This window comes from Tigriopus californicus, chromosome 2 (assembly GCF_007210705.1).
Source record: "Tigriopus californicus strain San Diego chromosome 2, Tcal_SD_v2.1, whole genome shotgun sequence".
NCBI lineage: Eukaryota > Metazoa > Arthropoda > Copepoda > Harpacticoida > Harpacticidae > Tigriopus > Tigriopus californicus.
The window spans coordinates 4,817,820-4,845,250 of record NC_081441.1 but is presented as its reverse complement, the minus strand read 5'-3'; the positions used below and the strand labels follow the sequence as shown (position 1 = coordinate 4,845,250).

At 42.5% G+C, this 27,431-nt stretch overlaps 3 protein-coding genes across 5 annotated transcripts in view; all 3 read left to right on the top strand.

Annotated features, from left to right (window-relative positions):
- LOC131892918 (pancreatic triacylglycerol lipase-like) overlaps positions 1 to 5,675 on the top strand; it is a 9,748-nt gene extending 4,073 nt beyond the window's left edge. Inside the window, exons 2-10 of one of the 2 annotated variants that reach the window (XM_059242785.1) lie at positions 168 to 322; positions 524 to 643; positions 708 to 854; positions 943 to 1,183; positions 1,976 to 2,235; positions 2,394 to 2,541; positions 4,365 to 4,491; positions 4,921 to 5,145; positions 5,462 to 5,675. In XM_059242785.1, the coding sequence (XP_059098768.1) occupies positions 168 to 322; positions 524 to 643; positions 708 to 854; positions 943 to 1,183; positions 1,976 to 2,235; positions 2,394 to 2,541; positions 4,365 to 4,491; positions 4,921 to 5,145; positions 5,462 to 5,606 (1,568 nt within the window). In that variant the 3' untranslated portion in view covers positions 5,607 to 5,675. Of the gene's footprint in view, positions 1 to 167; positions 323 to 523; positions 644 to 707; positions 855 to 942; positions 1,184 to 1,975; positions 2,236 to 2,393; positions 2,542 to 4,364; positions 4,492 to 4,658; positions 4,878 to 4,920; positions 5,146 to 5,461 lie in introns of both variants that reach the window. The other variant, XM_059242786.1, reaches the window with a different exon arrangement.
- A 2,028-nt stretch (positions 5,676 to 7,703) lies between these two features.
- On the top strand, positions 7,704 to 9,874 carry LOC131892922 (uncharacterized). Of its 2 annotated transcripts, none has more exons than XM_059242790.1 (2): positions 7,704 to 8,112; positions 9,268 to 9,874. In XM_059242790.1, the coding sequence occupies exons 1-2, from the start codon at positions 7,704 to 7,706 to the stop codon at positions 9,693 to 9,695; spliced, it is 837 nt and encodes a 278-aa protein (XP_059098773.1). In that variant the 3' UTR covers positions 9,696 to 9,874. The 2 variants fall into 2 exon arrangements, with proteins under 2 accessions (XP_059098773.1, XP_059098772.1); XM_059242789.1 differs by having other exon boundaries at positions 9,256 to 9,874.
- A 1,916-nt stretch (positions 9,875 to 11,790) lies between these two features.
- The window catches only part of LOC131892914 (ribonucleoprotein PTB-binding 1-like), a 32,231-nt gene continuing 16,590 nt past the window's right edge, over positions 11,791 to 27,431 (top strand). The window contains exon 1 of the mRNA XM_059242780.1: positions 11,791 to 12,573. Within this exon, the coding sequence (XP_059098763.1) occupies positions 12,187 to 12,573 (387 nt within the window). The 5' untranslated portion in view covers positions 11,791 to 12,186. The remainder of the gene's footprint in view (positions 12,574 to 27,431) is intronic.

The following is a 27,431-nucleotide window of genomic DNA, read 5'->3' as shown; positions in this document are numbered from 1 at the left end:
CAAGTCCAAGCTCGATATTGAGTCCACCCGTGTCGAACATCTTTGTACCGTCGTCATCTCTATTTCTGCCATATTTCACATTTTTCTCACTTTTCGGTATGAGCGGATTCAATTGACATCGTGTCCATATACATTGTTTCAATGATTCGGGATTTTTTTTCTTTCAGCCTTTAATAATGCCACCAAATGTTACGGTCCGTTGGGATGCGTGGAGATCAATGAAGATTGGTATGGAATCACGAGACCCGTGAATGATTTGCCCCAAGAGAGGGAGATTGTGAATACGCAGTTCCATCTTTATACCAAGAACGCCCCGGGGGAGGTAAGACTGTCTTTTTCTAGCTTTGATTTGCAGTTTTGTCAAATGCAGTATTCATCTTTTTTAAACTTACATGATTATAAGATCCCTTCAAAACATTGAGTAGAAAAGTCAGGTACCACGCCCAATAGGTTGCGCATAATAGTTTTTCAAGTTCCGCGACTGAGAGTTTCTTTGAATCAAAATATTTTGTCGAACTTTCAGAGTTTTCCATTAAATATAAGCGATCATTCCTCAATCTCAGAGGCTGGTTTTGATCCCTCGAAACCCACCAAAGTCATCATTCATGGGTTCATTGACACAGGTCACGTCCCTTGGGTCAAGGTATGGAGTCGACAAAATTATTTAAACGGATTTCAAAATTATGTGACCCGTTTCATCTTTTTAGGAACTCGTTTTGGCGCTTTTAAAGATGGGCGATTTCAACGTGATTGCCGTGGATTGGGGTGGTGGCTCCGCTGTTATGTACAGTCAAGCGGCCGCCAACACTCGCTTGGTTGGATTAGAGGTGGCGTTTGTAATCGAGTACCTCATTGTAAGGATTGTTATAACTCTTTTTGAACACTTAAATCTGTGAAGAAGAAATGTTTTAATAGCGCACTTTTTTTTGTCTTTTGGAACAGGCCAACCATGGAGCACATGTAGAGGACTTTCATTTGATTGGTCATTCTTTGGGATCGCACATTTCTGGATACGCTGGAGAACGACTGAAGCATCGCGGACAAGGCTTACTCGGTCGCATTTCTGGGCTTGATCCAGCAGAACCCTTGTTCCAATCTATGCCAGAGTTTGTGAGGTTGGATCCAGATGACGCGGAATTCGTCGATGTCATTCACACTGATGCCAAAAGCATCCTCATGTTTGGTGAGGACACGTTTCGTGGCCAAAGATTCCCGTCAAGTTTTCCTTATCCCCGTTAGGCATTGGGTGGTGGATTGGGTAATTCATGGGTAACAGGAGAGCCGAGTGTTGACCGCTAGTGCATTCACATTCTCCTCTAGATTATTTCAACGACCCTTCGAGCTAAGCTTGCTAATGAGAGGGATTAACTTACCCAGGCAGAATATGCTATTCAGGATTAGAGTGATTGGATTACCAATACTCAGGTCAGGTTCAGTTGTGAAGGCCAATATCCCTCTAATCACCGTAACCTCATTATCAAACCCAAGAGAAAAATACAGTGTCGCTGGACACTGTACGGATCTATTCGTTATGTGCATTCACCTAACAGGATACTTCTCTGGCCATTCAAGCTCTCATCATTTTATTCAGGACTGAGTCTCGATTGACGAACGGCTCGTTTTGAAAGCTCAAAAAATGAAATACCCAATGTTCAAACATAATCCTTTGAAATCATTGGGCACACACAAAATGGTATCTAGGGGGAATATGCGAGGAAACAATTCCAGACCCGGGCGCATTTTTTGCTTTCAAACTTCCATGTCGTCTTTCTATTCACTCTCATTAAAGTAACGTTCCTCCTTCCGAGGATAACAAAGGATTAGACAACTTCCACTTTCTCACTGTCTGTTTCTATGTTTCAAAGCATTTTCGCTCATTAACCCCTGAACCTTGGCCAGAATTCATCCGCGTTGGTATGGCTTTCATTTCCTTGGGTTTTCATGGGAATAAATGTGCTTGTGTTCCTCATTTCAGGATATGGGATGGAACAGCCTGTTGGGCATGTGGATTTCTATCCCAATGGAGGCACTGATCAACCGGGTTGTTCCCTTTTGGATTTGCCAGTCAGTATGAACAGCATGGTGGATCCAGATCGAACGGCTGATTCCGTTAGTCGACATTTAGTGGCGTGCAGTCACACCCGAGCCATCAATTTGTACATCGAGTCATTGAATCAAGACCAAAGCTGTTTCATGGTAGGGCATGAGTGTCCATCTTATGAAGAGTTTCAGATGGTAAGATTATATGTTGTATCTACTAGATCTACATACATGTACGTACTGGATGGTGTCAAACGGGAAGTGGCTCAATGGTGCTGCAATTCCTCTATGGTGGCCTTGTCTTTTGTCCTGAAGTTCAACTACATCCTTATCATGCTCCATTTCGCTTCTAGGGGCTATGCTTTTCTTGTGGATCTCAAACCCAGCATTGCGCACCAATGGGCTATCGGGCCATTGAATACAAACATATTGTCCAGGCGTATGAGCGGCGGAACGTCAAATTTTATTTGGAAACCAACAAGGGGCCGGAATCGTTTTGCCGTGAGTTCTCTTTTTTTAAGGAGTGACCATAAAACTAAAAAACCTGACCACATGCTTTTGATAGGAGAGAGACCAATTTTACCTTACTACAGTAGGTTAGTTTGACGCGATTTAATGTTCCAGATCCGATAAACATGTTGAGCGGACACTCGTACATCACATCTTATTGTGGTGGATAGTAGTTTTATGTATCACAGATTTCTCTTCAGTTTCGAACCATATTATTCTATATTTTGGGACCACATCCCCATTCTTTCAAGAATCGAACTTGACAGAGCTTTCAAGACTTTATAAGCAAGTCAACAATCTTCAGAGTGTTTGTTCGTATGCATGTGGAATGTGGTTTTGAAAAGTCTAAAAAAGTGAGCAATCACAAATAGTATCGGATCTGCTTGTGCATTGTGACTGACATTGCTTTCCAACTGTTTAACGCACAATTGATGCATGGTCTGACGCTTTTCCGCATCCGGAAAGGATGGAATTTTCATTAAAATGGGCAAAGTCAAAGCTACTTTTGAATGAGGCTCAGTTTCGACTTGATCTAAGAAGTTTAGTGGAAAAGGAAATTTCGAATTATTACTTAGCTATTCAATTGAACTTCCCAAGAGACAAGAAAATTTCATTTTTGCACTACATACTAAATACTACGTATTTAAACACATAAATCTTAAAACTTGCACGACCTTCTCTCCTAATATGAGTCTCGTGTAACAATACTAGTGCAAGGGTGGTGCCCAAATCATTGAAAAGATGAGATAAACGAGGAAAAACATAGTTGTAATCTAGGGACTCTTTCAGTATCTGATTCACAAAGGCTTGAGACCTTTTCTTCTCATTTTGGTGCATCAGTTGTAAATTCTCATTTCCACACACCCTGCATCGCCTCCTTGAAGGGCCTTGGGAAGCGAGAAAATAGCACAACTAGAGGTGAAAGCCTACAGCATGAGAAGAACCCTTCGAACGATCTCGTAGTTGCCATTTTCTGAGCTCTTCTTCCTCTTGAAGGAATGGCTCTACTTAAGCGGGTAGATGAATGATGCCAATCCAACGATGGCACAAATCTCGGAAAAAGCCAAAGCCCTCCAGATTTGATCATTTTCTTCAATTTGCGCTTCGACAAGATGGCAGGAGAACTGGTTTGAATTGATTGATGAGGGCGTTGGTTAAAACCACTCAGCAGTACTTTCCCTGAATGGTTATATTTACTGCAAATTTATTCACTTTGGGTGTTGATTCCGGATGAGTAATGTTCACTTTGGGACGTACGAGGCGTTTTCGAGCCCACCAGGCACGTCTGCTACTGAACGTGCTTGAGTATGTTGTTGAGGCAATGACGATGCATTAAAATAATAGCTTCCATCCAACTTCTCCTGCTTCGTCCGTATTTCTGAAAGGATGCTCTCTCCATCCATTCCTCACAAATTTGGGCCACAGGATCTCTTATGACAGAAAAATGAAACTTATTTCTGATGGGACCTTTCCAACGAAATCCCCAGTTGGAGTTTGAAATCCCCTAAACTTTGGAAATACAATACTGTGTAGCAAGTGGGTACGGTGGTAGAAGAGACAAGCCGAATGGGAGTGGAGAGGTAGGTATAGAGGGAGGAAGAGAAAAAAAAGTTTTCCATTTGTGCAATCCTCCCTTCAAATCTCAATACTCGGGACTTGTATACATAACGGGGGCTACCAGGTCGTTCGTGCAGCAACATGGCTCGGCATTCGCTGAAAAGTAATGCACGGATTTTCTGTTTCACGTGTTCCACGACTTTTTCAGAACAATGGTTCCCACCATTTTTTATGTTTTTTTTTTGCTTTTCTTCCAGAGTACCATTATTTGCTCGAATTGAACCTAGCCCAACCCAGTATTGCGGAACGCTGGGTTCAAGGCTTTTTGAAGGTCAATTTATACGGGTCCAAAAGTGAAATCCTCGACAACAGCTTGACTCCAGAGTAAGTGTGTGCCAGTTCTCTTTTGGTAGTAGATGCAGTGAGGCTTTCTATTGGAACACAATGGACATTCGTGTTCACTAAAGCAAGCTAAACAGCTAGCTAGACAGCTAGCGAGCCACCATGATGGGGCAATGGGCATTGTACCTATTTTCTTACTAACGTGACAGACCAACACTCTTTGAGCATGGAGAATCGTACTTTTTTGTCCTGACCTCTCCACATGACATTGGCTGGACGACCCGTGTGGAATTGGGATGGGAGTATCAAAGTGAACTCTTGAATCCTCAAACCTATTGCCTTTGGAGCTGCAACCGAGGCCTATACGTACAAAGTTTGAATCTCAGAGGACCGCTGAATGGCGATCCTGCCAACGGCGAGAACAACATGTAAGTGGTTCTTAACAGTTCTGAAACTCGATCTTTTTTCCAGAGAAAGTCTGCGCTTTGTCCACGGTCACGAAAAGAATTTTTTGATGTCCTTTCCCCAAGATTTGGGCGATGTTCGGATAGTAAATCTCCATTGGGAATATGACCATGAGCTGGATCCACTCAATCTTACCAAAGTCTGTGTCCTGCTCTGCTCGGATCATATCTATGTTCGAAATATTACCGTGGCCAAAGTCCATACTTCACAAGTCAATCTTGTGGAGGGAATGTAAGAGAAAATACCACAGTTCAAGAAGAGGTGACGGTGAATGGTAGAAGGAAGACCAGAATGGATAATAAGCCTGTCTACTGTAGGCTCGAACCAAGGTGGTGGTGCACGATTGTTTTGGTGGAGGGAGGAGAATGGAAAAAATAGGCAGCAAGAGAAAAGATCTGACCACGCTAGGAATCATTAATGATTGATTTTAGCTCAGTTTCATGGTATTTCATATGAAATCGAATCGCTGTAGCTGTTCTGGTAGTTTCATGTACTTTACATGTATCTTGTATTTATTTTTTTATGTGTTTATTGTTTCTTTTTTTAGAAAACTACCCCTGAGAGATGATAGAACAATCATTTGTGGAGACTCGAAAGAGAAATTTGCTGATATTCAGTCAGGTGAATGGAAACTTTTTTACAAACCATGCATCACTGGACCAGCCGGTCCGACACCACTAACATCTTTTTGAGATGTTTATAGTAACTCATAATAATGTGTGTACAGTGCTGTGATAAAATTGAATGATCTGGAATCAAAACATCTGCATATTTATTGTCGACGTAACGTTGACTTTTACATAATGTAGTAGTTCTAGGTGTCATGATTGTGGTAAACAGAGGAACAGGAACAGTTTTAGCAAGTTCACACTTGAATCGGACACGAAATTCTAGAAATATGGATTGTGAATGAGCTTTCAGTCAAATCGGATTGCTCTTGATCATAGCCATTCTGAGCCACTTTTCGAATTAAAAGAATAAACAAATAAAAAAATCACTTGAATTAAAGGCAGGTCATTTTTTATATCATTTACTTGTAAAGGGGTTCGTTTCAAAGTTATGCTGTCAAACGCTTATGGAGCTGACCAAGAGCAAACCGAAAATTTGAATTTTATGTAGTGTTTACAACACAACTTTGGACATTTCTCCTGAGTTCCATGAGCATAGTTTTCGGCACAAATTTGGCCAAGTTCACCTTGGGATTTTATTCAAAACCCCATAATGACAGATATAAAATTCTTGTAAACTTCATATTCATGTGATATCTGATTCATGAAAGAATAAGAGTTGGTGAATCTGACTAGGTCTTGAATGTAGAGTCGAGGTCTAAAACTCTGGTTAAAAGTTGTCCAAGTCTGACTTGAAAGATGCAATCGGATTAACGTCAATATTCCTTACTAATATTAGAGGGAAGTAAATGAACAAGGAAGGAGGAGGAGAAAGAGGAGGAGAAAGAGGAGACTTTATTGCTTTAAAGGGTTTGTACCCATAACTCGTGGGGAGAATATTCTTGCCTTGCGAATATTGCCTTTTAGACTTCTCGGCTACACTAGCTACCCATAGTCTCCCGAAAAATGTTGATGTGAAATGAAATATGCTATGACTAAATTATCATGTAACTTATCTTTTCTCTCAATATACAATTTTAATGAGCCCATACTGCTGAGGACCAAGCACCTTATAGAAATCGCAGAATTTCTAAACAAAGCATTTCCTATTTTACAAAAACAGTTTTTCCCTCTGACACAAACTCATATTTGGTGCAGTCGTCCCCTTAAGAGCCACTTGGGTCAAAGACTATTTTTCGTGATCCTCAACTCTAAGAAAGTAATTAGCCTCATTTTAGGTAATTTTCTTTTTCATAATTTTGTTATCTAGGCATTGGTTGAGTATATTTTATGATGATTGATCGTCAATCCGCTAAAAATTGAATTCACTCTTTGCCGCCTCTTTGTAATTTATTTTAGTTTTATATTCTAAACCGAGACAGTTCCCAATGAAGGGTGTGAGAAAGGAAAAGTAGCCTAAGTATTTTCGTTTTCTTGTGGATCGAAAGCATCCACCGGTGATCTTTGTTTAAATTTTCCCGCCACAAAATGCCCAAAATCAGGGTGCTGGACTACATTTTTCTTTGAATTTCCTTTACATCACACGACTAATACGGTTATGATTTCTTTGGAAGTGTATTTTTACATAAATGTTACTACTACTTAGAACATGGGGTATTTGTAAGCGTGATATCATTTAGGGAACTACTGGAGTGTTAATCACAGAAGCATTCATCGGAGAAGAAGATTGCAACGTCTTTGAGAATTTGGATTGACCATGTAACGTAAACTAGAGCTGCAGTCGAAAATGTGAGCAGTTGTCATAATTGATTTAAGTATATAAGTTTTGAAGATTTCACACTTAGCAATGCCTTGCTAAGTTTTTTATTATAACTTTATTATAATAAAAAATCAAACTTATTCCAAGAATTTAATGTCATGAAAACAACTATGCCGAAGCAAGTTGTTTCAAAATTAAAAGCAAAAAAAATCGCTTGAAGACAGGAAATTACAAACCTATCTTCAGGTAACAACCTATGACAATTGATTATGATGCAAAGGTTGAAATAAAACAATTTCAATGAAAAAAATGTGAATCAAAGTTCCCAAACCGTCAAAAAAAAAATGAAAATTTGGCCCTCGTCGTGTATCATTTTGGCAAGCCTAATATTGGACCTTAAGAGCAAATCCAAGACAAAAAGTTGATCCAAGCGAAGTGAAGGCAATTCCAAATATTCTGCAATGTCGGCTGATGGCGGAAGTGCCCATGGCATGAGAAGTGATGAATCCAAGGAATCCATGGATTTGAGCTCCAACATTGTCAGTCACGAAATGAAGGCCATGGTGATGAGTGCCAAAGAGTTTGGTATCCCAGTCCACGTTGAACGGGCTGGCAAGTATTTGGACGTGCGTTATCTGATTGGAGTCTGTGAAATGTCCACAAATTCCCTTCAACCAATGCAAACGGTCTACCGAGACCAAATCCAAATCGAGGACCTACCTTCAATGGAAAACTCGTTCAGATCGTTGAAATTTGGATATGGACCACCCTCAGATCCACCCGTTGATCCTAAGCCTTGTTCTAATGCATTTCCGAATGAGCTGCCGGAGGACCTGTTTTCTGCGGGCGAGCTCGACAGTCTATTGGATAGTAAGTGCGCTCTGGTTTCGGGTGTTCACCGATATACTTCCGACAAGTTGATCGTTTGGATCTTAGTTTTGTTGTTGTATCGAGATTATCATTAATGCGAAACCCACTTAACTGCAGTAGTAAGAACTCGATCACCACAGAAAATATTGTTAAAACGAGATCCAATCTTAAAATTTTACGAGAAAATGGCGAGCGAAAGAGGGCAATCAATGGTAAAAATAAAGCATAAATAGCTGAGATAAATAGTTTTGCTTTTACTTCCATGGAGATAATTTGATGGTTGGACCGTCTATCATTTGATTCCGAGTCAAGTATAGCCCGACTGATCATTGTGCTCAGTCACTAAATATAAAAAATTGGGCCAAAATGTTGAAAAAAAAAACAAGATTTTTCGACCCTGGGTTTGTACATGCAGTGCCATCTAGCTCTTAAAGGTTCTATTGTTCTCTAGCAAAGCAATCTTGATTGGAAGCCAACTCATGCTCCGGAAGCTAAAAAAATGTCAGCTCAGGATCTTTTGAAAAGAAAATTTAAAAGAACATAATGCGATTTTTTATGGACGTTTCTTTTCAAATATGGAGATTTCTTAAAAAAAACTGAATCTTTATGATTTGAGTAGTATTTCAATGTAGAGTAAATGTTGTCATTGACGACTGTGCATGATTGGTAATGTTTGATCTGCAACTTTAAATAGTCTAAGATAGAATTTCAAGTGACATTCTAATGGAAAGTTAACATATATAACATTATCTTTGTTCCCGTTTTAGTTGGTTTGTTGACATTTTTTAGCCCAAAAATGTTTGTTTGGAGGAAGGAATTCAAAACTAGAGGATCAGTTTGTTAACGCATGAGGGCATTTCTTATCGTAAATATATCCCAAAAGATGCAAAGCAATATTTTTTTCATAACATACTTTTTCAAACCTGCCCTTTGCTCACGTGCAAGCTCCTACATCCAAGGAACTAAAATTGATCTCTTCCATTAAATGAAACGTATTTCGAAATTTAGAATTACAATGAGACAATTTTACCGATGCGCAGTAAAAAGTTTGAGTCCCCAAATTTTCAAAAACGTGATTACAAGCGATTCATAAAAAACCAATTAAATGAAAAACCCGAACCCAGTGAGCACATCAATTTGGAGGTATGGAAAAAGGCAAAGAAAGTCATTCCGACTTTCAAATGGACGAAATTGATCCAGATGTGATCATGTCTTCCAACAACAGCCCGAAAGAACCAAACGAAAACGCCTTTGAACTGCTTTCAACCCTCTCGCCTGTTGGAAGCCACCTGAGTAAAAGTTCCAACAGTTCTTTTGGGTCATGGATTAACCCACCAAGAAAGCCGAAAAAATCATCATGCGTCAGAAAATTAAGGTGGCGAGTGGAGTATTCAAAAGAAGAGATAATAGCTATTTATGACGGGGTTGAGATGTTTGGAGAGCGCTTTGGAAACATCCTTCACTATCACTCGAACATCTTCCATCAAAAACGTACAGCGATTAGTCTCTACGACAAATGGAGAACCTCTCTAAAGACTAGCACAAAAGAGGAATACCTGCGGAACCATTTTGATTCCAAGTAGTACAAAATTTGTAAATCTTTGACCAAGAAGGATGCCATTATACGGAAAGAAAGGAGGTTTAACATGATAAACTTAACTGTGTTGAGTAGAGTGTTTTCCATGGATAGCGCATTAAGGAAGTTACGAAATAAAGAATGAAAGAAATATGCTTAACTTAATGCTCATTACGTAGCAAGCAGTCAGATGAGAAGTGCCATGACAAAGTGGCAATATTGTGAGAAAGTCAGAACTGCGTTGGAATATATATGGAGAGCTGCATGGACGAAATCAATTCTTCGTGGGAAAGAAACAATTCTCACTTTTTCCATGAGCCGCCAAATTCGGACCGTTCGCTTCTACGAAACAGATAGTTTCTGAATGGTTTAGTAAAACGAATGCCTCAAAATAAAAGATAGTTCGTCCATCTGACCTCCAAAAGCTACTCTGTTGCTCAAAGAACGCAATGTGTAATACAGTGGAACCCGCTTATATCGTCGCCCTTGGGATCGAGCCAAATTGACAATATATCCGGACGTTCTCTATCAGGTGCATAACGACGTTAAATACGCAGTGTTTAAATGATATACAACTCAAAAGAAGCTCCAATTTTCGAAACTTTATTTCAATTTCCCTGAAAATGATCATGGAAGGTTTTGGAGGCACCTTAAAACTCAGGACCAAGTTGAATTCGGCTTGGGTGGCAGTAAAATGAACAAGCACGGTGATCAGATTTTTTTTCTGTGGTCTGTTTTTGTTTTCAATATGAAATTGACACGAAGTTAAAATTTCTTAAGATTTCACGCAACAAGCTGATTCACGTGTGGTGTGTAATCAGAAACATAGGATTTTTTTAAAACAAAATTAGGTTGCGTTAAAGAATTGTGCATAAAAAATTTGCCTCAAAATGACGATGAATCAATCCGGAGTGAAGCGACGTTGTAAGCAGAGTCATTTCACATAAAAAACTGTAAAAATGAATCGGGATTTTGAAAAAACGACGATATAAGCGAATTGACGATATAAGTGGGTTCCACTGTACTTTGAGCCCTCCAAACAGAGTTTTCGCCCAAAAGAGGTGCACTAAGACGCTCTGGGTTCTCCATTTGAGTACCTAAATGAGCATCCAGTGCTTCCTAATATTCGTCGAATCTGGTTTCCAAGAGTGACTTGCCACTGTTGTTCACCATGACCATGCCGCACGCTCAGTTGTTAGCATCTCCATTCGCTATCCCCCTCCTTCATCCTAGGTGGGAAAGAAGTAAGAAGTAGCAATACCCTCTCCCCACCTACAAGCTTGGGTACGAGAAGCAACACCGGGTACTTTTTTTTGCTACGCTCTTCTTTCAACCTTGGACTTGAGAGGCAAGCCGGAGAACCACAGCTGCTCATCAACGAGTTCGTACTTCATTCCCTGGCATTTTGGTGCCAGTTGGACGAAGGCGAGAAGAATTCGTTGGGGAGGGGAAGTTGCATTGGACTGCACCACCACTTTACAACACCATCAGAGCTCCTTCACCACTGTTCCCGCCATTTCGAATCTCGAATCACAGTCTGAAGCTGAAGGCGACTGGGGTCACCAAGAGCACCATTAAAGATGATCCAAGATGACCGAGCTAATTCTCGTTCACTCCGTGAATATCGCATGAATCATGAACGTTACAGTATGCTTGGAGAGTAAAAGGGCTCACAAGGTCCATGGAGAGTATTTGTTTCTTGCCATTCCCATGTCATTGTTCTATTCCGGTTGGTTGAGATCTTTGGCAACGTCCCTCTCTCAGTGATCTGCGGACCCCACCAATCCCACCCGATCTGGCAGAGGCTCTGTGCTCTTCAACGACTTCGTGATACCCGAGCTCGATCTTCTGGTGGACTGCAACAGCAAGCTATTAATTCGCTCTTACAGTCTTACAGAGTGCGTACTACGATTGTGAGTCTGGCGAGTCTACTCCTCGGTGCTCGTTCTCCCGCACCCGCCAATATTAGAATTGGGTGCGCGCCTGTTTCCACGTTCTCCAACGAACGATCCGCTGAATGGAACGAACGAAGCCAGGAACGAACGGGGGAACGGAGGAACGAACAATAGCTAGCTACTACTGAGTTGTTGTAGAAGTAGTACTACTGACTGGGGGTACGGACAAAACGATGAAACGAGCGAGAAGAACAACCGAAGACGAGTCGCGGTTTCGTTTCAGTCGTGATGGTGGTGATGTCGAATGAGTGAGGGTTCAAAGACGAGCTCCTCGAATTCTTGTGCTAGCTGTTGTCGTTCAATCACCCACCACCACTCAATATTTCTCGTAAGGCTGGATGGAGTGGGCATTGTTTTGTCTCTCTCGTACGATCGTCACTATACTTAGTACCACCCAAGTGCTCGACATTTGTGCCTCTCTCCGTGAAGTGTGACATTGTTGTGGCTACATTGGTGGACCATGTCCGTTGACAAGCAGTGAGTGAGCCATCATCCCTGACCCAGCGAAATTTAGTGTCGTTGATATTGTTGACCCTCGAGAGGATGGCTGCCGTGACGTCGAATGCGTCGTCCGTGGCCTTGGCCATGGCCGCAGCCAATGCCACTAATTCTCATCTACCTTCTGCCTACCCACCAACGGTCAAGTCCCCGGACTCTCAAGTGAGCGATAGCAAATCAAATCCCGATGAGCGGGACGGTCCTTCTCCGTCCCGGGATTCGGCCACACCTGTGGTTCACGCCTCGGCCTCCGTGGGCCACGATCATTGGGCCAATGATGTGATGAGTGCCGTGAGTGAACCGGTGGCCCCCAGCTCAAGTAGTGAGTCCGAGGCCGATGATTTGGCGGGAAAGATTCTCGAGAAGAAACGCAAGTTCCACTCGGGCAGAGCTTTGGAACTGAAAAACTTGCCGGATGGATGCACAGAACAGGTAGGCAACTCAAGATCATGAACAGCAACTCAAGATCATGAACAGTGTTTTGGTTCTCAACAATTACACTTCCACATCCACATCCCGGCCGGAGGAAGGAGGGAGGGAGGGAAGATGGATGCCCACTCAAGCTCAATTGAGCCGCTATGAGTCGTGGTGGTAATGGCGGTGGCGACAGAAGATCTGTAGAATCTGATTGAACTTCTCCAAGTTTCGCCTCATTCGTCATCCATCCAACCAGGGAAATAATGGTTGAGATCCAGCTAGAATAATTGAAGTTTGTCTCCCCCCATTTGCCAGTCCGTCATCGGATCCAGCGCATCTTCCAGTAAGTGGTTGGTGAATTATCTCGATATCCGCAGCCCTATAACATGCTTCCAGACCGTTAGTTAGTTTGTACGTGTTTGGAAGTGCGTATGAGAAGCCACTGAACAAGTCCAATAAGACCCCCACCATACATAGTTTGATGACTTTTGCTGACAAGTGTCCAAGCTCTTGGCTACCAACACAGTGGTATTTACCAATAACCAGGCAATCGTAAGAACGTGGAGCTGTCAATGACTGTTGCTATTGGATAGCAGTGTCTAATACGACATGAGTCATCTCCCTTGTTCCCTGAAATATTTTCTCTTAACCGGGATTTCCAAGTCCATGGATATGGTGCCCATTGCTCCTCCTCGCCTCGTTAGGTGTTAAGAAGAACATGTTCACATAATCTGTCAGTTTCATCCACACCAATGGCCTTATTAACGAGCTTTGTGTTCGTAGATTGCTCTCCAAAGCTAATGTTTCTTCATATCCGAACGAACGAATGCGTCGTGACAGCATCTCCAAGTAAAGCATAGATTTGGATAAACGAGTACATCCATAGAAGGAGGGAGATGCAAGAAGAAACGACGGATGTGGGAATATGTATGCTTCGTCTTTTTTTGTATGTCCAAGTGGTTTTGAGACAGTCTAGCACTTTTATTTGTAGTAAAGTAGCGTCCGCCCTCCCGGACAGCAGCAAGGTCACGTCTACCCTCCAGCAGTGCAAGCCAGCGACCGACAACGACAACTGTTCTTCAGTCACTCGAGTCTCCTCCTCGCCAATAGGTTCGTCAAGCTCGTCGAGTTGGAAGCCAGTTGCTCAGCTGTCGTTGAGCTGAGGGAGTGAAGAAGGGCAGCTGCGGAAGCTGTGGACGGCAACAACCGTGTTGTGGACTCTGCCAACCCAGGTTGAGTTCGGAGCAGGAAGCTGTGGCTCCAATGGAGTGGTTACTGGTGAATCTGAGGACTGTCTAGCAATTGTAGGTGGTTGTTGCGTGCGTGAGCAGCTAGCTGATGGTAATAATGATGATTGCTGAACATCCAGACCAACAGCAACCATTTTGGTCATCATTGATGTTGAGTCTGATGGTTTTTTGATGATCAGATCATTTGTACATTTGTAGTCAAGGTCGAGGTAGACCTATGTAAGTTTTAAAAAAAGTTCTAGTTTAAGCTACTGGAGGGCTCCACGCTCCGGTTCTTTTTTACATTAGCTCTAGGCTCAAGTTTCATCCCCTTGTGCGAGTCTTGCTTCTTGCTCAATATCGAGAAATTCAAAACACGCCGCGCCAAGCAAAGGAAAAATGAAAACGAGAATATCAAGTTTTCCCAAGGCAAAAATTGTCCTTCTTAATTCGTCCCAACTAGCCCACTTACGAGTGAATGCCCAATTATAGGGTATGAGCCCACTGCATATCCAACGTACGTGTGCACAAAGTGAACCGTACTTAGTCCTGTCATTGGCACAATCGAATCAGGGTCAATCCAGTTTGTGAGGATTTTTTGTCGACATTCCTCTCATTTTGAGTGCAAGAATAATGCTTAAGAGGATTATTTATCTCCTCCCCTATTCAACCTTACCGCTATTGTGGCGAATCGAGTCAAAGTGCCAATGCATAACTTTGTCGTCGACGTTCCTCTTGCACGAGGACAGATTTACATGAGATTTCATTTTCAATTTTCCCTACTCCTCGTTATTGCACGACCAACAAATAATATGGGCAGAAGTGTTCCGTAATGAGCATTGGCTCAATCGGCTCAATCTGACAAAGAGCCGAGTTGAATCCGTGCACTTTGAGGTCTCTATCCTCGCTCGATCTGTGCAGTGTTCAAGATCAAGTGATACGGTAAGGCGGAATGAGCATTCATCCCAGAATTTCAAGCATCTCTCAGACCGCCAACGTATATATTGAGCCATGCCCCCGAAAATGACTCGTTTGTTCTGCATCCGTATTTTGGTTTCCCGTTAAGGAAGGTTTGGAGAGTTCTTCTTCCTCAACGACGACCACGACTTTGATCACTTTGATCACCAAAATGGTGCATGAAGCCGTTAAATATCTCATCCTGGTTTCCAGCTTCTCGCGTACATTGGGCTATAGACAACGGAATGCATTTTAACGGAAGGCTTTTAAATCGGCGCTTGCAATCTTTTGAATCATTGCAGGAATTACGCGGACATATCACATACAGTACAGGATGAGGTAGGATTTGTGAGTAGAAAGAAACGAATTGATATCATTGATAGCTGGATAAGTTTATATTATCTGATCGTAACCTCAGTTCTAACATGGGCAAATTAATTCAAGACCAGTATGGCTGAATAGTAATGCTGACCAGCAAAGTTCGTGAAAGATATGAAGATGAATACTTTTGTTCGACAAGAACACTTCCTGTCGGCTTGTTTGTTGCATGAATATTATTATTGGAGTGTTGAGTAATAAGAGATTAGATTTATTGTCACTTCTTTTAGAACCCATGGGGAATATCCTTCTTAAAGCTTACGCGTAATGATTACGTGTGATCATCGTCGGGTCCATGCGATTTATTATTCCCCCATGTTTTGGCATTTTAGTGTCTTCTTGGGGAAACTTAAGAAAGGGCATTCGTTTCCTTTCAAGCTCAAGAAAATTAATGAGAATCTCGAGGCTTATGCTGCACTATCTACGGAAGGAATGAAAAAAGGAGAAAGCTTTGATAATAGACCATGAGCCAGTTGGTGGGGTGGGTTGAAAATTACTCCTAAGGGTTTTTAAGAGATGGAGAGGGGAAGGACGACGCCCCCCCCCGGAAAAAAAGTTATCATCCACCTTTTCCCGTTTGATAATGTTCAAGGTATCCTCTCAACATGGACTCCCATGGAGACAAATTTAAATCCCATGGTATGCGTTTCTGCGATGTATCTAAGTTCTTCGTGGTTGTTTTTATGCTTTGTGCTACTATATATTTACTATGACCTTTCTCTCATTTAGCCTCTAGATTATTTTCCAAACTGATCTTAAGGTGCCTTTGATATGTGCGCTCATCTATTTACCAAAAAACGTGTGGCTAGAAGTAATTTGTAGCTAACATTTGGAATTTATTTTCACGCCACTTTAAATGTCAAACAAGTGTGTTCCATCTTCGTTTCACAGTTAGCAAGCAAGCTACTGTAGCTACTGTAGCTGTGGAGCAGTTACTAGTCGTATCAGAGTGGCATGGATGGACAACTGATTAAGCACACGACTGCTCATTTTCGAGTGAAAATGACTAATGTAGTCACTGGTGCTTATGTATCGAGTTTTCGAATATCACTCTGAGGAAATTATTTTGAGTAGCGATGAGTATTTGAGACCGAGAATCTTGAGCTTCCTTGTGGACAATCATACTAGGATACATCAACCGAGTTTGCATAATGTTCTCGTTAATCCATGAAACCCAATATCTGGGGAGGAGATCTAACTGGCAAATGTGATTCCTCCTCAAGGAATTACTCGAGTTGGGATTAAGTTTGGAACTTTCTGGGAACCTTCACCAGAAATTATAGCATTTGTCACTTCTAATCAGGGACGAGGAATTAGCCGAGGAGAAAAATGAAAATCTGTCTTGATTTTGAAACTTTCTCCGCTGGGAAATAAGAGGCAGAAAAAGATGCCATGGGGGCTCAAGGCAGGCAAAAAAACTGCCACCATGGCGTGTTTCTGACAGATGTTCCAAAACTTCCCGAGCCTCAGGAACACATCTCGACTAACCTGCTCATTGATTAACTGTCAGAATTGTGGTTCCATTTCCAATGCCACAGCCGGGCGAAACCTCGATTTCCTCCCAACAGGGTTTGAGCTGAGGATAAAGCTTTTCAAAGAGAGAGACGCGTATTTGGCTACCGTAAAGCAACATTTGCATTTTTGAAGTGATCAGAGGGGATTGGCCGTGGCACACTTTGGAACATCCCCATTGTCACGCTTCTCATCGTCCCCGACAACCTGGGGCATAAACAGATTACTCATTTTAGCACTAACCATAACCGGGGTTTAAATCTAAGAGCTTCACATACTACCTATGTGCTCGTGAAAGGCATTATGAAAGACGAGCGGCATTTTTGAGGTGGTATTAGCCTCCACAGCCGCATAATTCAAAGTTGAAGCCGTGCACGCTTCGCTCCAAAAGGACCTAACCCCTAACTCGGTAATGATAGAAGAAAGATGAAAATGGAGAAGGAAAAGAAGGAGAGAGAGAGCGAGAGAACGGCACACCCTTGGTCCAACACATTTTGCGGCAGTGTCCCAACAAAATAGTGACGTGTCAAAAAACTATTTCAGCATTTTTGCCCTGAGTCCTCCGAGTTCGCTTGGAGTCAAGAGAGGAAATAACAATAAGAAATGGGACGGCCCCCAATGGTGGTAGAGATGGCTGTGGTGGGCAAGACGATTAGAGGGGAGGATATTGGGCTGGCTAGGTGGTTTGGCTTGTCGGATGGCTACGCTTTGATCTGATCTGGAGTTGAGGTCGTGTTGCGGTAGAGTTTTTCTTGACTCAGCACTTCCAATTCATCATCGCGAAGAGATGATGAGGATGAAGAAGAGGGGCAGAGGGTGTCTGGTCTAGCTTCTTGAGCCTTCTTTTAGTCTCCATGTTCCAATGAGTGATCTCCTTTTTTCTCCTGCTCCTGTGGGTGTTCCAATCCACCCAAACGTAATTAATTCCCTGTTTTTCTCTTGGCCCGGCGCAAAACACCATCGCGAGAGATTAAGCTGGAAATTGGGAAACAACCCACCTACATCCTAGAGTATTGGCAAAATCCCCTACTTTATTTTGCGCTCCTACTCACAGATCTGACAACCCCATTGCAAAGCGTTGAATCAGATTTTGTGTTCCATTCATTGCCGACGTCCATTCCTTCGAGTGGGTAGGTGGGATATCTGGCCAACAGAGATCTACCAGACCATTCCTCTAATTACCTAACTTTGTGGTGGTTTTGTGTCCAACGGCACTGATATGGCAATCATTCTGGCAGGGCTGAAAGGGATCTGGTTCATCAAAGTGTGGCTCGCTCACACACACACACACACACCATCACTGAGTTATCAGTCGCTTTCCTTCTCACTGTGCTCAAGATGATGAAACCTCAAAGACCGTCAAGGATTCTGCTTTCATGTAACAGCACGTTCCACACTGACTCGACGGCTCCAACTTTGCTTCCATTTAGTACGGGAAATGATGATCTTTAAAAGTTCTAAAACAGCGGTAAAGTAGAATTGCGAGCCTTCTCTGAGACATGTCCTGGTTGAAGTAATAGGTGAGGCAAAATCGTTCTCGGTCTCAAAGGATCAGAAATAGTGGTCTCTCCTCATCCCGTCGAGTTTGAATCGAAAATCTTTAATTACATCCTGCTCGGGCAAATATTTACAGGTTTTCAGGAATGAAAACGCCCTCCTTTGAGCTACTTGAGTCTCCTTACGTGGAATGATGGTTAAAATAACCAGGACTTTGGTCTTGTTTGGAACTTTATGATTGCATCAATTGTTTCGAATATTGGTAAATGAGTGTCTGTTAGACAATGAAGAACACGCACTTGATCTTTTCGTTTAGATACGTGGTCAATTGGCTTTATCTACAACGCCGTCTCTTTTGTGAGAGGCGATGAGAGAATAATGGCCACACCTCGAAGTTCCATTATGATCCAAAACTGATCTTCAGATGGTTTGGTTGAGTTGGACAACGATTTCAGGGAGAGAACCGTTACCCTGATCTATTGTATGATGGTCAGTGGGGTCGAGCGCTCAAGAAATGAGCACTTCTTGGAAGTTTTAGAGGCAAGAACCAGGAGGTTTATGGCACATTTCAAACTAGTCCCTGATATGAACTCCGCGTCCTGTGGGAACACAGAGTCCAGGGAGCCAGTAACAAAGGCCAAGGGTTTTGATTTATGGCACTAAGTGGCACAAGTGTAGATATACTGGAGAGTTCTTTTCATTGCGAAACATAAATCCCTGAAGAGCGGAGAGGGAGAAGCAAAGTGCTCGAGACACTCCAACTAATCTCTTTGAGCTCCATCCACGTCCCGAATCGTTTCTTTGCTCCCTTCAAAAACCAATCAACAAGTTCGGAGAGAAGAACCCATTGAACTGTCGTTGACTTTCCCAAAAGTTACTTCGGCACTTGTTGCTTATGACTTTCGAGAAAGTTTGTCGCCTTGATTCGTTATTTTTTCTCCCTGTCTTGACGAATTAAAGAGGCTTTTGTGAACTTGCTGTGCCCGCTTGAGCTCCCATGACTAGGAACACGAACGAACCAAAAGCAACATCATGATGGAGAAAGAATGAGGAGGAAAAGAAGAAGAAGAAGAGGAAGAGGAGCAGAAAAAGAAGAAGAGGAAGCAAGAGGAGGGAGGAGGAGGAGATGGTTCATTGTTTCTTGTGCTTTTCCATTACGGCAATGGAATGAGGAACCATACAGGAAGCATACAAGTGCTTTGGTCGCTGCTCATCACTGGTCTTCTTGCTCTCTTGGCACACGATTCATTATTTTTGTGTGTCGGAGGAAAGTTTGGTGGAAAGGAAAATTGGTTGTCATCAAGCATGGTTTACCCTTGAACGGAGAAGGAGCAAGAGGAGCAGGACAACGAGAACGAGAGTGGATGGGTGTTTACGAAGTAGAATCACATTATCATTCGGCACATATTGCACAGTCTGACCAAACAACGAGAGAATTGTGCCTTTCTCTTGATTTGGACCATTGATACGGTAGACAAAGAGGGCTCTGCGGCGTCGCCTATTTATGTGCCCGATCAGCGCTTGCCTCCCGAGCCCCGAGTTCATCAGGTGTAGCTTTTTCCTCCTTATGAATATGCAAGAGTAGGGCGCATTGATTTTCACCGCACATTTGGTTCACTTGCTGGAGTTCTGGAACAAGTGACTTCCGTTTTGGATTGATTGGAGACGAAGCCAATGGGTGAATGGCCTCTGGTTGTCTTGAGAGGGATGGCAGTCCTTGGGTTGAATCTTATTGGATGTTGTGTCCAAGAGACATTTCATTAAATCCTCTGCCTCATTGATTCTTCAGCTTCTTTTCAAGCACATGATTTGACATATGAAAGAATGGGGAAAGTTCCTTTGGGTGGCAAAGCATGATAAGACGGGGCAAAACTTTTCTCTCTGTGCCAACTCTTCGCTCAATTTCACAGAGAACTACATTCTCTTTGAGAATGAAGACAACAAAAGAGAGTAAACTACAGAGATGATGATGATGTTCTTTTGTCTTTTGGGTGGAACAAGTAAATCAAATCCGTCTGTGTTGCTTAACATCATGTATTCTCGTATTCAGATGAAATATGCCCCTCAAAATTGAACTTTGCTTTTGGAGCGAGCACTGGAGCTTTCTTGTTCCTACAATATTGTAGCCAAGAATAGTGTACTTTGACAACCGATAAGGTTCGTTACCGAGAAAAAGGGCCCCTCAGGCTGTGAGTGGCGATGATGTCAAGGGTTTCAGCGGGAAGTGTTGTCTTTCCTTCCGTCTTCGTCTTGCCATCATTCTGTCCTTTCAACCAACCTACCAACCTACCAACCAACCAACCAACCAACCAACCAACCAAGTATCCGAGTAACTCAACTCTCCTTTGAAATAGAGATTTCATTGAGAAGCTGTGTCAAGAGACCCCCCCCCCCGTATGCATGTTTGTGGCAGGTCTCTTTTCAAGGTGTATTCATCAAGACCAACCTCGGTGGTTACCAATCTTATGAAGAAGCAACCCGGCCACTAGTTGCATTTGTTACTCACACTGAAGCGTCAGGTTGACGCGTTAACGATGCAGGATAGCTTCTCTCAAAGGAGCCTTCTAAGAGTAACCACCATCGTTTTGACTGGTTTGTTTCAGCAGGGTTGTGAAGACCAAAGGAGTGGTATAGCAGTCGATTGAACAAATATTGTGACAGAGATCCTTCGTCTCTGTTCAGGAAAGAGCAAGAGCCCATCTTCCGATGGTTCGTTCCACTTGAGAGGGGAAGGCAAGTCCTTCAACCCTGTTCCAGGTTCACTCGATCCTTGTAGCCTTTTCACTCACTTTCTCTCGAAGATGTTCTTCTCTTCCTGTAATGCATAGCCTTAGGGCATTAATGTTTCAGAAATTGAGTCCGGGTGCGTCCCATCATCCACTTCCCCCTCATTTTCATTCACCTTTATTATTTGCCCAGGGTAGTTCCAAGTTTTTGTTCGAAATTTGTTCTTTTGAAGGAACGCGTCCCCATACAGTTTCCTGAAGTACTTAAGTGCTTGTTTGATGTTCCAAGTTTTGTCCACATATGAGGACGAGATGGGCGTCACACTTGGTCGCATATTAGCTAAATGTAGCCCACCAAAGTTGAGGCCCACTATATATCATCAACATGCCAACCGGTCGCTCGCCTTACTTTGAGCAAATTTTCAGAGACAATTTACACTTAAACGCACTTTTTCCTTTCAAAATTGTTGGACGACATTTTTCAGAGACACCTGCTTGTAGTAATAGATACAATTATGCAATTGAAAGATGAACTGCTGGAATATTTCATGCTATTGTTCCTCTGCTTTTTGTCATTCGAGATTGATTCAAAATCGTGCTATATTTTACATGTAGGAAGAGGCTTTAGGCCCACCTTTACATACGTATACGTATATCGTACTATTGTACGACATTGTTCACCCAAGTCATCCTTAGATTGCTTTAGATGCCTTAATTCGGAAATCTTGCTCTTCATTGTCGCGGGTATGCCTCCCCTATTCCAAAAGACCTGCGAGACGAACGAGAGATCTGCTTAGTCAGGGGCTTTACTGCGACTGATAGCCATGGTAATGATCCAGTGATTTCCATGCATCTTTATTCAGGTGGTGACGGTCAGTGATTACTGAAAACGATTGAATAAAGGGCAAAGGAAAGAAGAAGCAATAAAAATTGAATATAAGCACAGGGATATGTGAAAATGGGCGACATTATGAGAGTAAGAGGAAGTTGAATATCAAAACAGAGTCGGTTTGTTACTTGGAAGAGAAGCAACTCCTGACGAGCTTCGATTTGACGAACTTTGTCAACTGTCTTGATCAGTTTTATTGGAAGCGGGTTTTTTTGAGCGTTGCCTCCTTCATCCACCGTGATCCTGTCTTCGGCAATCCCTAGCAAGTTGATCAAATGGGCTAGTATTTAGTTTAGTAAACACAGTTATTGTTGTTATTATTGTTGATTAGAGATACAGTTAGATTGAGGTCGATCAGGAGCTTGCCTCACCGCACATCCATTTTGAAGCGATCTAACTATACGATGAACGCATTTTCCAGAAAATTTGTCTCGTTGAAAGAAGCATTTAACCCCTTGTTCGTTCTGAAATTGTCCAAAATTCTTTTTGCTTTTGGTTTCCTTGGCGCTTCTGGGCTTCAAGGCTGTTTTTTACGCAAGAATTGTAATGCTCCCAGCGCTCTCCATATATATCATGTCTTTCTACTGAGAAAGATCTAGCTAACCTCTATCCCAAGTGAGGTGATAGATAGTAAAGAGATTTGTGAGCAACAAGCTCATCTAAAATTCACGCAGCAACTCTCGGATGCTTCCACAAAAAAGACGAAAGAAACAACAAATCCTGCTTCACTCACTCTAGAAGATTGTAATGCACTGACATTCTTTATTGATGAAAATGCTAACCAAGAACATTTTAGGAACAGACGCAAACATTCAAGGTTTTTCTTGAAATTTTCATGTTTGAATGAACCAATAATAACCCTTGTTTGAAGTTCATACTACCGTTGCGAAAGTACATGCCTTCTTCTTCAGCAGCTAGAATAGAAAAAAGTGAAGTGATTCTATGAGCAAAACAGAAAGAAGTGGGACAAGGTTCAAACTTGGGCTTTCGACTCACTAGTCTGTAGATTGTAGTTATTATCCCACGTAACTTGACATTCATCTAGAGTATGTTTTCCTTTAACTGCAGTGCTGAAAGAGCTTAAAACAACTCATTCTTATCGTCCAGTTACAAGGAAGGAGTATTTGTCAATTATGCATTCCACTTTCGGAACCAATAACTTTTAACTTCGAGCTAAAGCCATCGAGCTTCGAATTAGCTCCTATGTGTCTCATACTTCAAATCCATAACTTATTTTTGTAAAATGAACTCTACCCGGGATTCAAATATCTTATATTATTCATTACAATTCTGATTACTATCCTGGTAATTGTTCTTGGTACGTAAGGAAGTCTTTGAAGTAGACAGTCTCAATCAAAGGCCAATGTGTCTTGTTATATTACTGTTTGATGGAAATAGCTCGTTCCATCTGTCGATGAATTCCTGAGATCCAATTGGGTTGCGTTAATTAAAGGCATTGCCACTGATGACGTCCAAGTTGGTCGGGGAAGAAGTGCCAACGAGAGGACCAGAACAACATTCATTCTGTTGAATGTCACGTCTTGAAGGGGGATCTCATTTTGAGTCCATTCCAGTTTCCATCATTCCCTTTGTTAGCGGGAATATGGATTCGTCCAAAGCAAAACAAGCAGGCACACAATGAGATGAGAGGTTGGATATGATTTCCAAGGCTGATGGGATGGTCACAGAGAGATCACTAGAGAGGCCTGGAAAGCGTTCGTGAAGGACAGAAATACCTCTCACAGTTAAACAATGGTAAGCAGTCGTCGTTGCCATGCCGTTGTCCCTCTCCTCACGTCTGTGATGTGAAAGCGAGGGAAAATTCGAGACCGAGAACCCTGAAACAACATGGCATCATATTGCTGCTTGCCATCCTTGTGTTTGTTGTGCCAACTCCAACAAAGCCGAGTGTTCCAAAGGTGACCCATTTTGACAAGCCGAAAGTGGTCAGAACAACTTTCGGATGTCATTACTTCCCCCTTTCTGACCGACTTTTCGGGCTTCGCAATCTATCCGCAAACTGAAATAGGACTCCAACCGTGCGACGAAACATCTTCAAGTCTTCAAACTTGACAAGTTTATGCGAATTGGTAGATTTATATTTCCTTCTCGATCCCATCTCTGTCCCAGAAATGTTCAACCTTCCACTCTCTGATCATTATGAAAGCGGATCCACTTCAATGTTATTCTAACTGGATAACACGTCTGGCAGAGGCGGGTTCATTCTCTACAAAGTTTAGACCTTCAAGCCAATTCATTAAGTTCATAGCCTTGTGTGTGACACAGTTAATTCCACTAATGGGCCACTGTCGTCACCGCCCGCCAATAATGAGAGACAACGAAGAGGAGACATTCTACAAGACCTGGATCGAGACAAGTACTTACGTATACTTATCACAACGCCTTGCAATGAACTTACATGCCACATTTCAAAATCCAATAATGGTATTGAAGGGCGTAAGGTCCGGTCCACATTGTCCACCCTGATAGATAGCGATATCTGCATGGAAAATTGTATCGGGCTGGAGGAATAACAAACATGTAATCTCCAGATCGTGAATCGAACAACAAAACCTAGCCGGTTCGTTTTCTGGAAGAGGACCCGAATGAGTTTTGCTCATGGGCGTCTGTCTCGCAACATTCCATGAGGCATTCGATCCTGGCACCGTTGTTTAAAACCGATATAGTTTATTGACGTTGGTGGTCAGGCAGGGTCTTCTTTGAAAAAAATGGAGGTCTATCCATCCCTCTCTTAAAACGTGGAGAGTACTCAATTTACGTTTTATTGGCCAGTCATGGTAATTAATGAGCCCAGGCAGGCTCTTTTGCAAATGGACCTCCAGTCATATATTAGGGTTCTTTGAGGACAAGACCAAAGGAAAAAGAGGGTTCGACGGGTTTTGTACATGCTTAAGGGTTTCAAGTGACCAGCCCTTTTTCCCCGAGCCGTATTATTGGCCTTTTATTACCCAGTTGAGTGTTGTTCCTTTGTCAGTATGTTCCATTATGTCAATTTCTTCTTCCACGCAATTTGCGCAAGCCTGCCTTTCAAAGAGGGGTCTTTCCATGGACCTTGGAACAACAATACGGCGAAGGAACCGAGATCGACAAGGACATGTTGAATTATTAAGTAGCTAGAGAGGACTTTTTTGAGCCTTCCGTCCACGCTCATTCACGTGGCCAAGGTGGAATTTATTTGCACCAATTTAGGTCTTGTTCCATTAAATGCGACTTCTTAGGAACGGCCTTGACAACGCGAGCTATTGACCTCGTGGCTCCTTGAGTGGCTAAGAGTCGTGAAAAGCCCACTTTGGCGTTTTGTGTCTGTTCAAGAAACATATTACAAAAAAAATGTCGACCGGGATGAGTAGCGACGATATATCATTGATCAGAATGACATGAAGGAGTAGCTCGACACTTCAAAGGATGGGTTTAGACCGTTTCCATTAAAAGGCTGTATGTATCACCAGGGTGGGAGGGCAGCGCCGTGGATTTATGACATGACAGGCAAAATTGGCCTCCCTTTCGGAGCAAGTAAGCAAGCTAACCAACCAACCAACCCACCCGTGACAGGCCGAACCACTTTGGCTGTGGACCTCTATGATATTGGGTAAATGTTCCTGAATGAGCGATTTTATTGGACACAACTACTACTATCGAAACCCAACCCGTCACACGTGTTCCACCTCGTGGCACACCTATCGAAATATGTCATTCTCAAGGAGCATAACAAACTTAACACTTTTTGATTAATCTTGGATTTTACATTATTGGTTTGTTATGCGCCAAACACATTTCGTAATTGATTTTGTCATTTTTGTTGCAAGCTCATTTGGGCGTTACTTGAAAGAGAATGATATGCTCTGGTATTCAACGTAATTACGTCATGTGAATGAGTTGCATGTAGAAAAAGCATGTTGTTGTGAGAATACGTTTTTTTAGGTTGCCTTGGTATTATTATTCACACAGAAGTGTTGGTGTTTGCTTGCGTAAGCACTATTACGACTCATCCCTACTTTAAAAAGCAGGCTTTTTATGATTGATCTGGTATTCTGCAACCCCAAATCTTCCAACTTTTTGAGTAGTTGAGAGGTTGCCACTGACAGGTCGAAATAGAGAAATACTGGAGGAGTAGTGATGAAACTTTGCTCATTTATTGTACTAGCTAAATTGCCCCCGAGACTTGTTCACTTGGATTTGGCTTCCCGTAGCCAGTCGAAATTACGAATTATCTACCGAAATGTCCTTCATGAGCCTGGCATAAATTCCAATCGTCCCCAACATTCTTTATGCTCTAGTGGAAAGTGGCTTTAAAAACTTTCTTTATGATAAGGTCTTTCCATACGGACCTCTCACTGCTTCCGCCGAGTGGAACCTCGGAGAAGACAGCCATTCTCCCAAGGACGCACTCAGCCGTTCTCAAAGTTCAAGTCATTAGTGTTATAGCATCGCTGTGTCGTGTTTGGGCTGAGATTTCAATCCTGACTTGGAGTCAGGGAAAGGACTCCAAGCCCCTAGTCTTGGAAGCTGGTGAAGGAAATCATGCGGAAATGCGAGTGGGTTGCAATGCAGTTGTTGCACTTTAATTTCCAACTTAGAAACTTTTACGCGAAAACTTTCCATGGCGGAACCCGCGGGCACTTTAACCTTATGATGGCCTTTTTGTTGTAGTTCCTCTGTGCCAGATTGTGTTTGTTTGTTGGTTTGTGTGCATAGCTTTCAACCCTAGACTCAACGCTGGGAATTGAAAATGACAAGACCCGGGAATGGACTTTTCGGGTATGCTTTTTGTGCCACAAGGTTATGTCAAATATTCGTAAGTGAACCTCGAGTCATTAGCTGATTAACTTTTGATGAGAACTGGCTTTGATTGAGCAACAAAAAAGCCAACTCGGAGGAAACATTTGACGCCTGGCTCGTCCCTCAAACCCATTGTTTATCGCGAGCTGCTGCGTCCTTTTAGCCATTTGTCATTTCCACAGGGACATTCCAGGCTTGGTAAAGTGGAACGCGTCAGTGATCATTTATGGAACAATTGGTACGTGCTCCCTTCCTTACTCGCTCGTTCGCTCTCTCGTTCGTTCGTTCGTTCGTTTGGTCGGTCCGAGGGTCTTGCATCAATAGATCATCAAGAAGGCCGCCTGCCTGCTTGCCTGCCTGTGTGCCTGGTTCCCCCCTTGTCTCAAGAGCAACAATAAACATTCTGAGGAAGCGCCAAATGTTTTCTTATGATCTCTTTGTAGAACGGAGAAACGTTTCACCTTCGAAACATTTTGAGAACGTACCCTCGCCTACCCGTAGTTGAATGTCTGTCTGCATGAAAGTGAGAACAACCATTTGCATTTCTTTGGAACAAGATTGGATTTCAACATTTGCATGTAGCCTCAATGGAGAACTGATTGCGTGCTACCAAACCGCGCGCTCTTCTAAACTGTATTGCCTCGCTCTCTGCGTCACTTTTTATTGAATCATTTTATAACCTTTAATGTCGTTCCGTGCTTCTAGTCTCTGATTAAGGGGCATCACGAACTGGTCTTCATTTCGGACCTTTCATCGGATTCGAATGACCTGACACGCTAGACAATCTATATGCGCACTCATATACTAGAAAAGCTTATTGCAGTATTGTACATGTACATACAACTGTTCAATGACACACATGTATGTGGGTAAGTCGAGGCGATT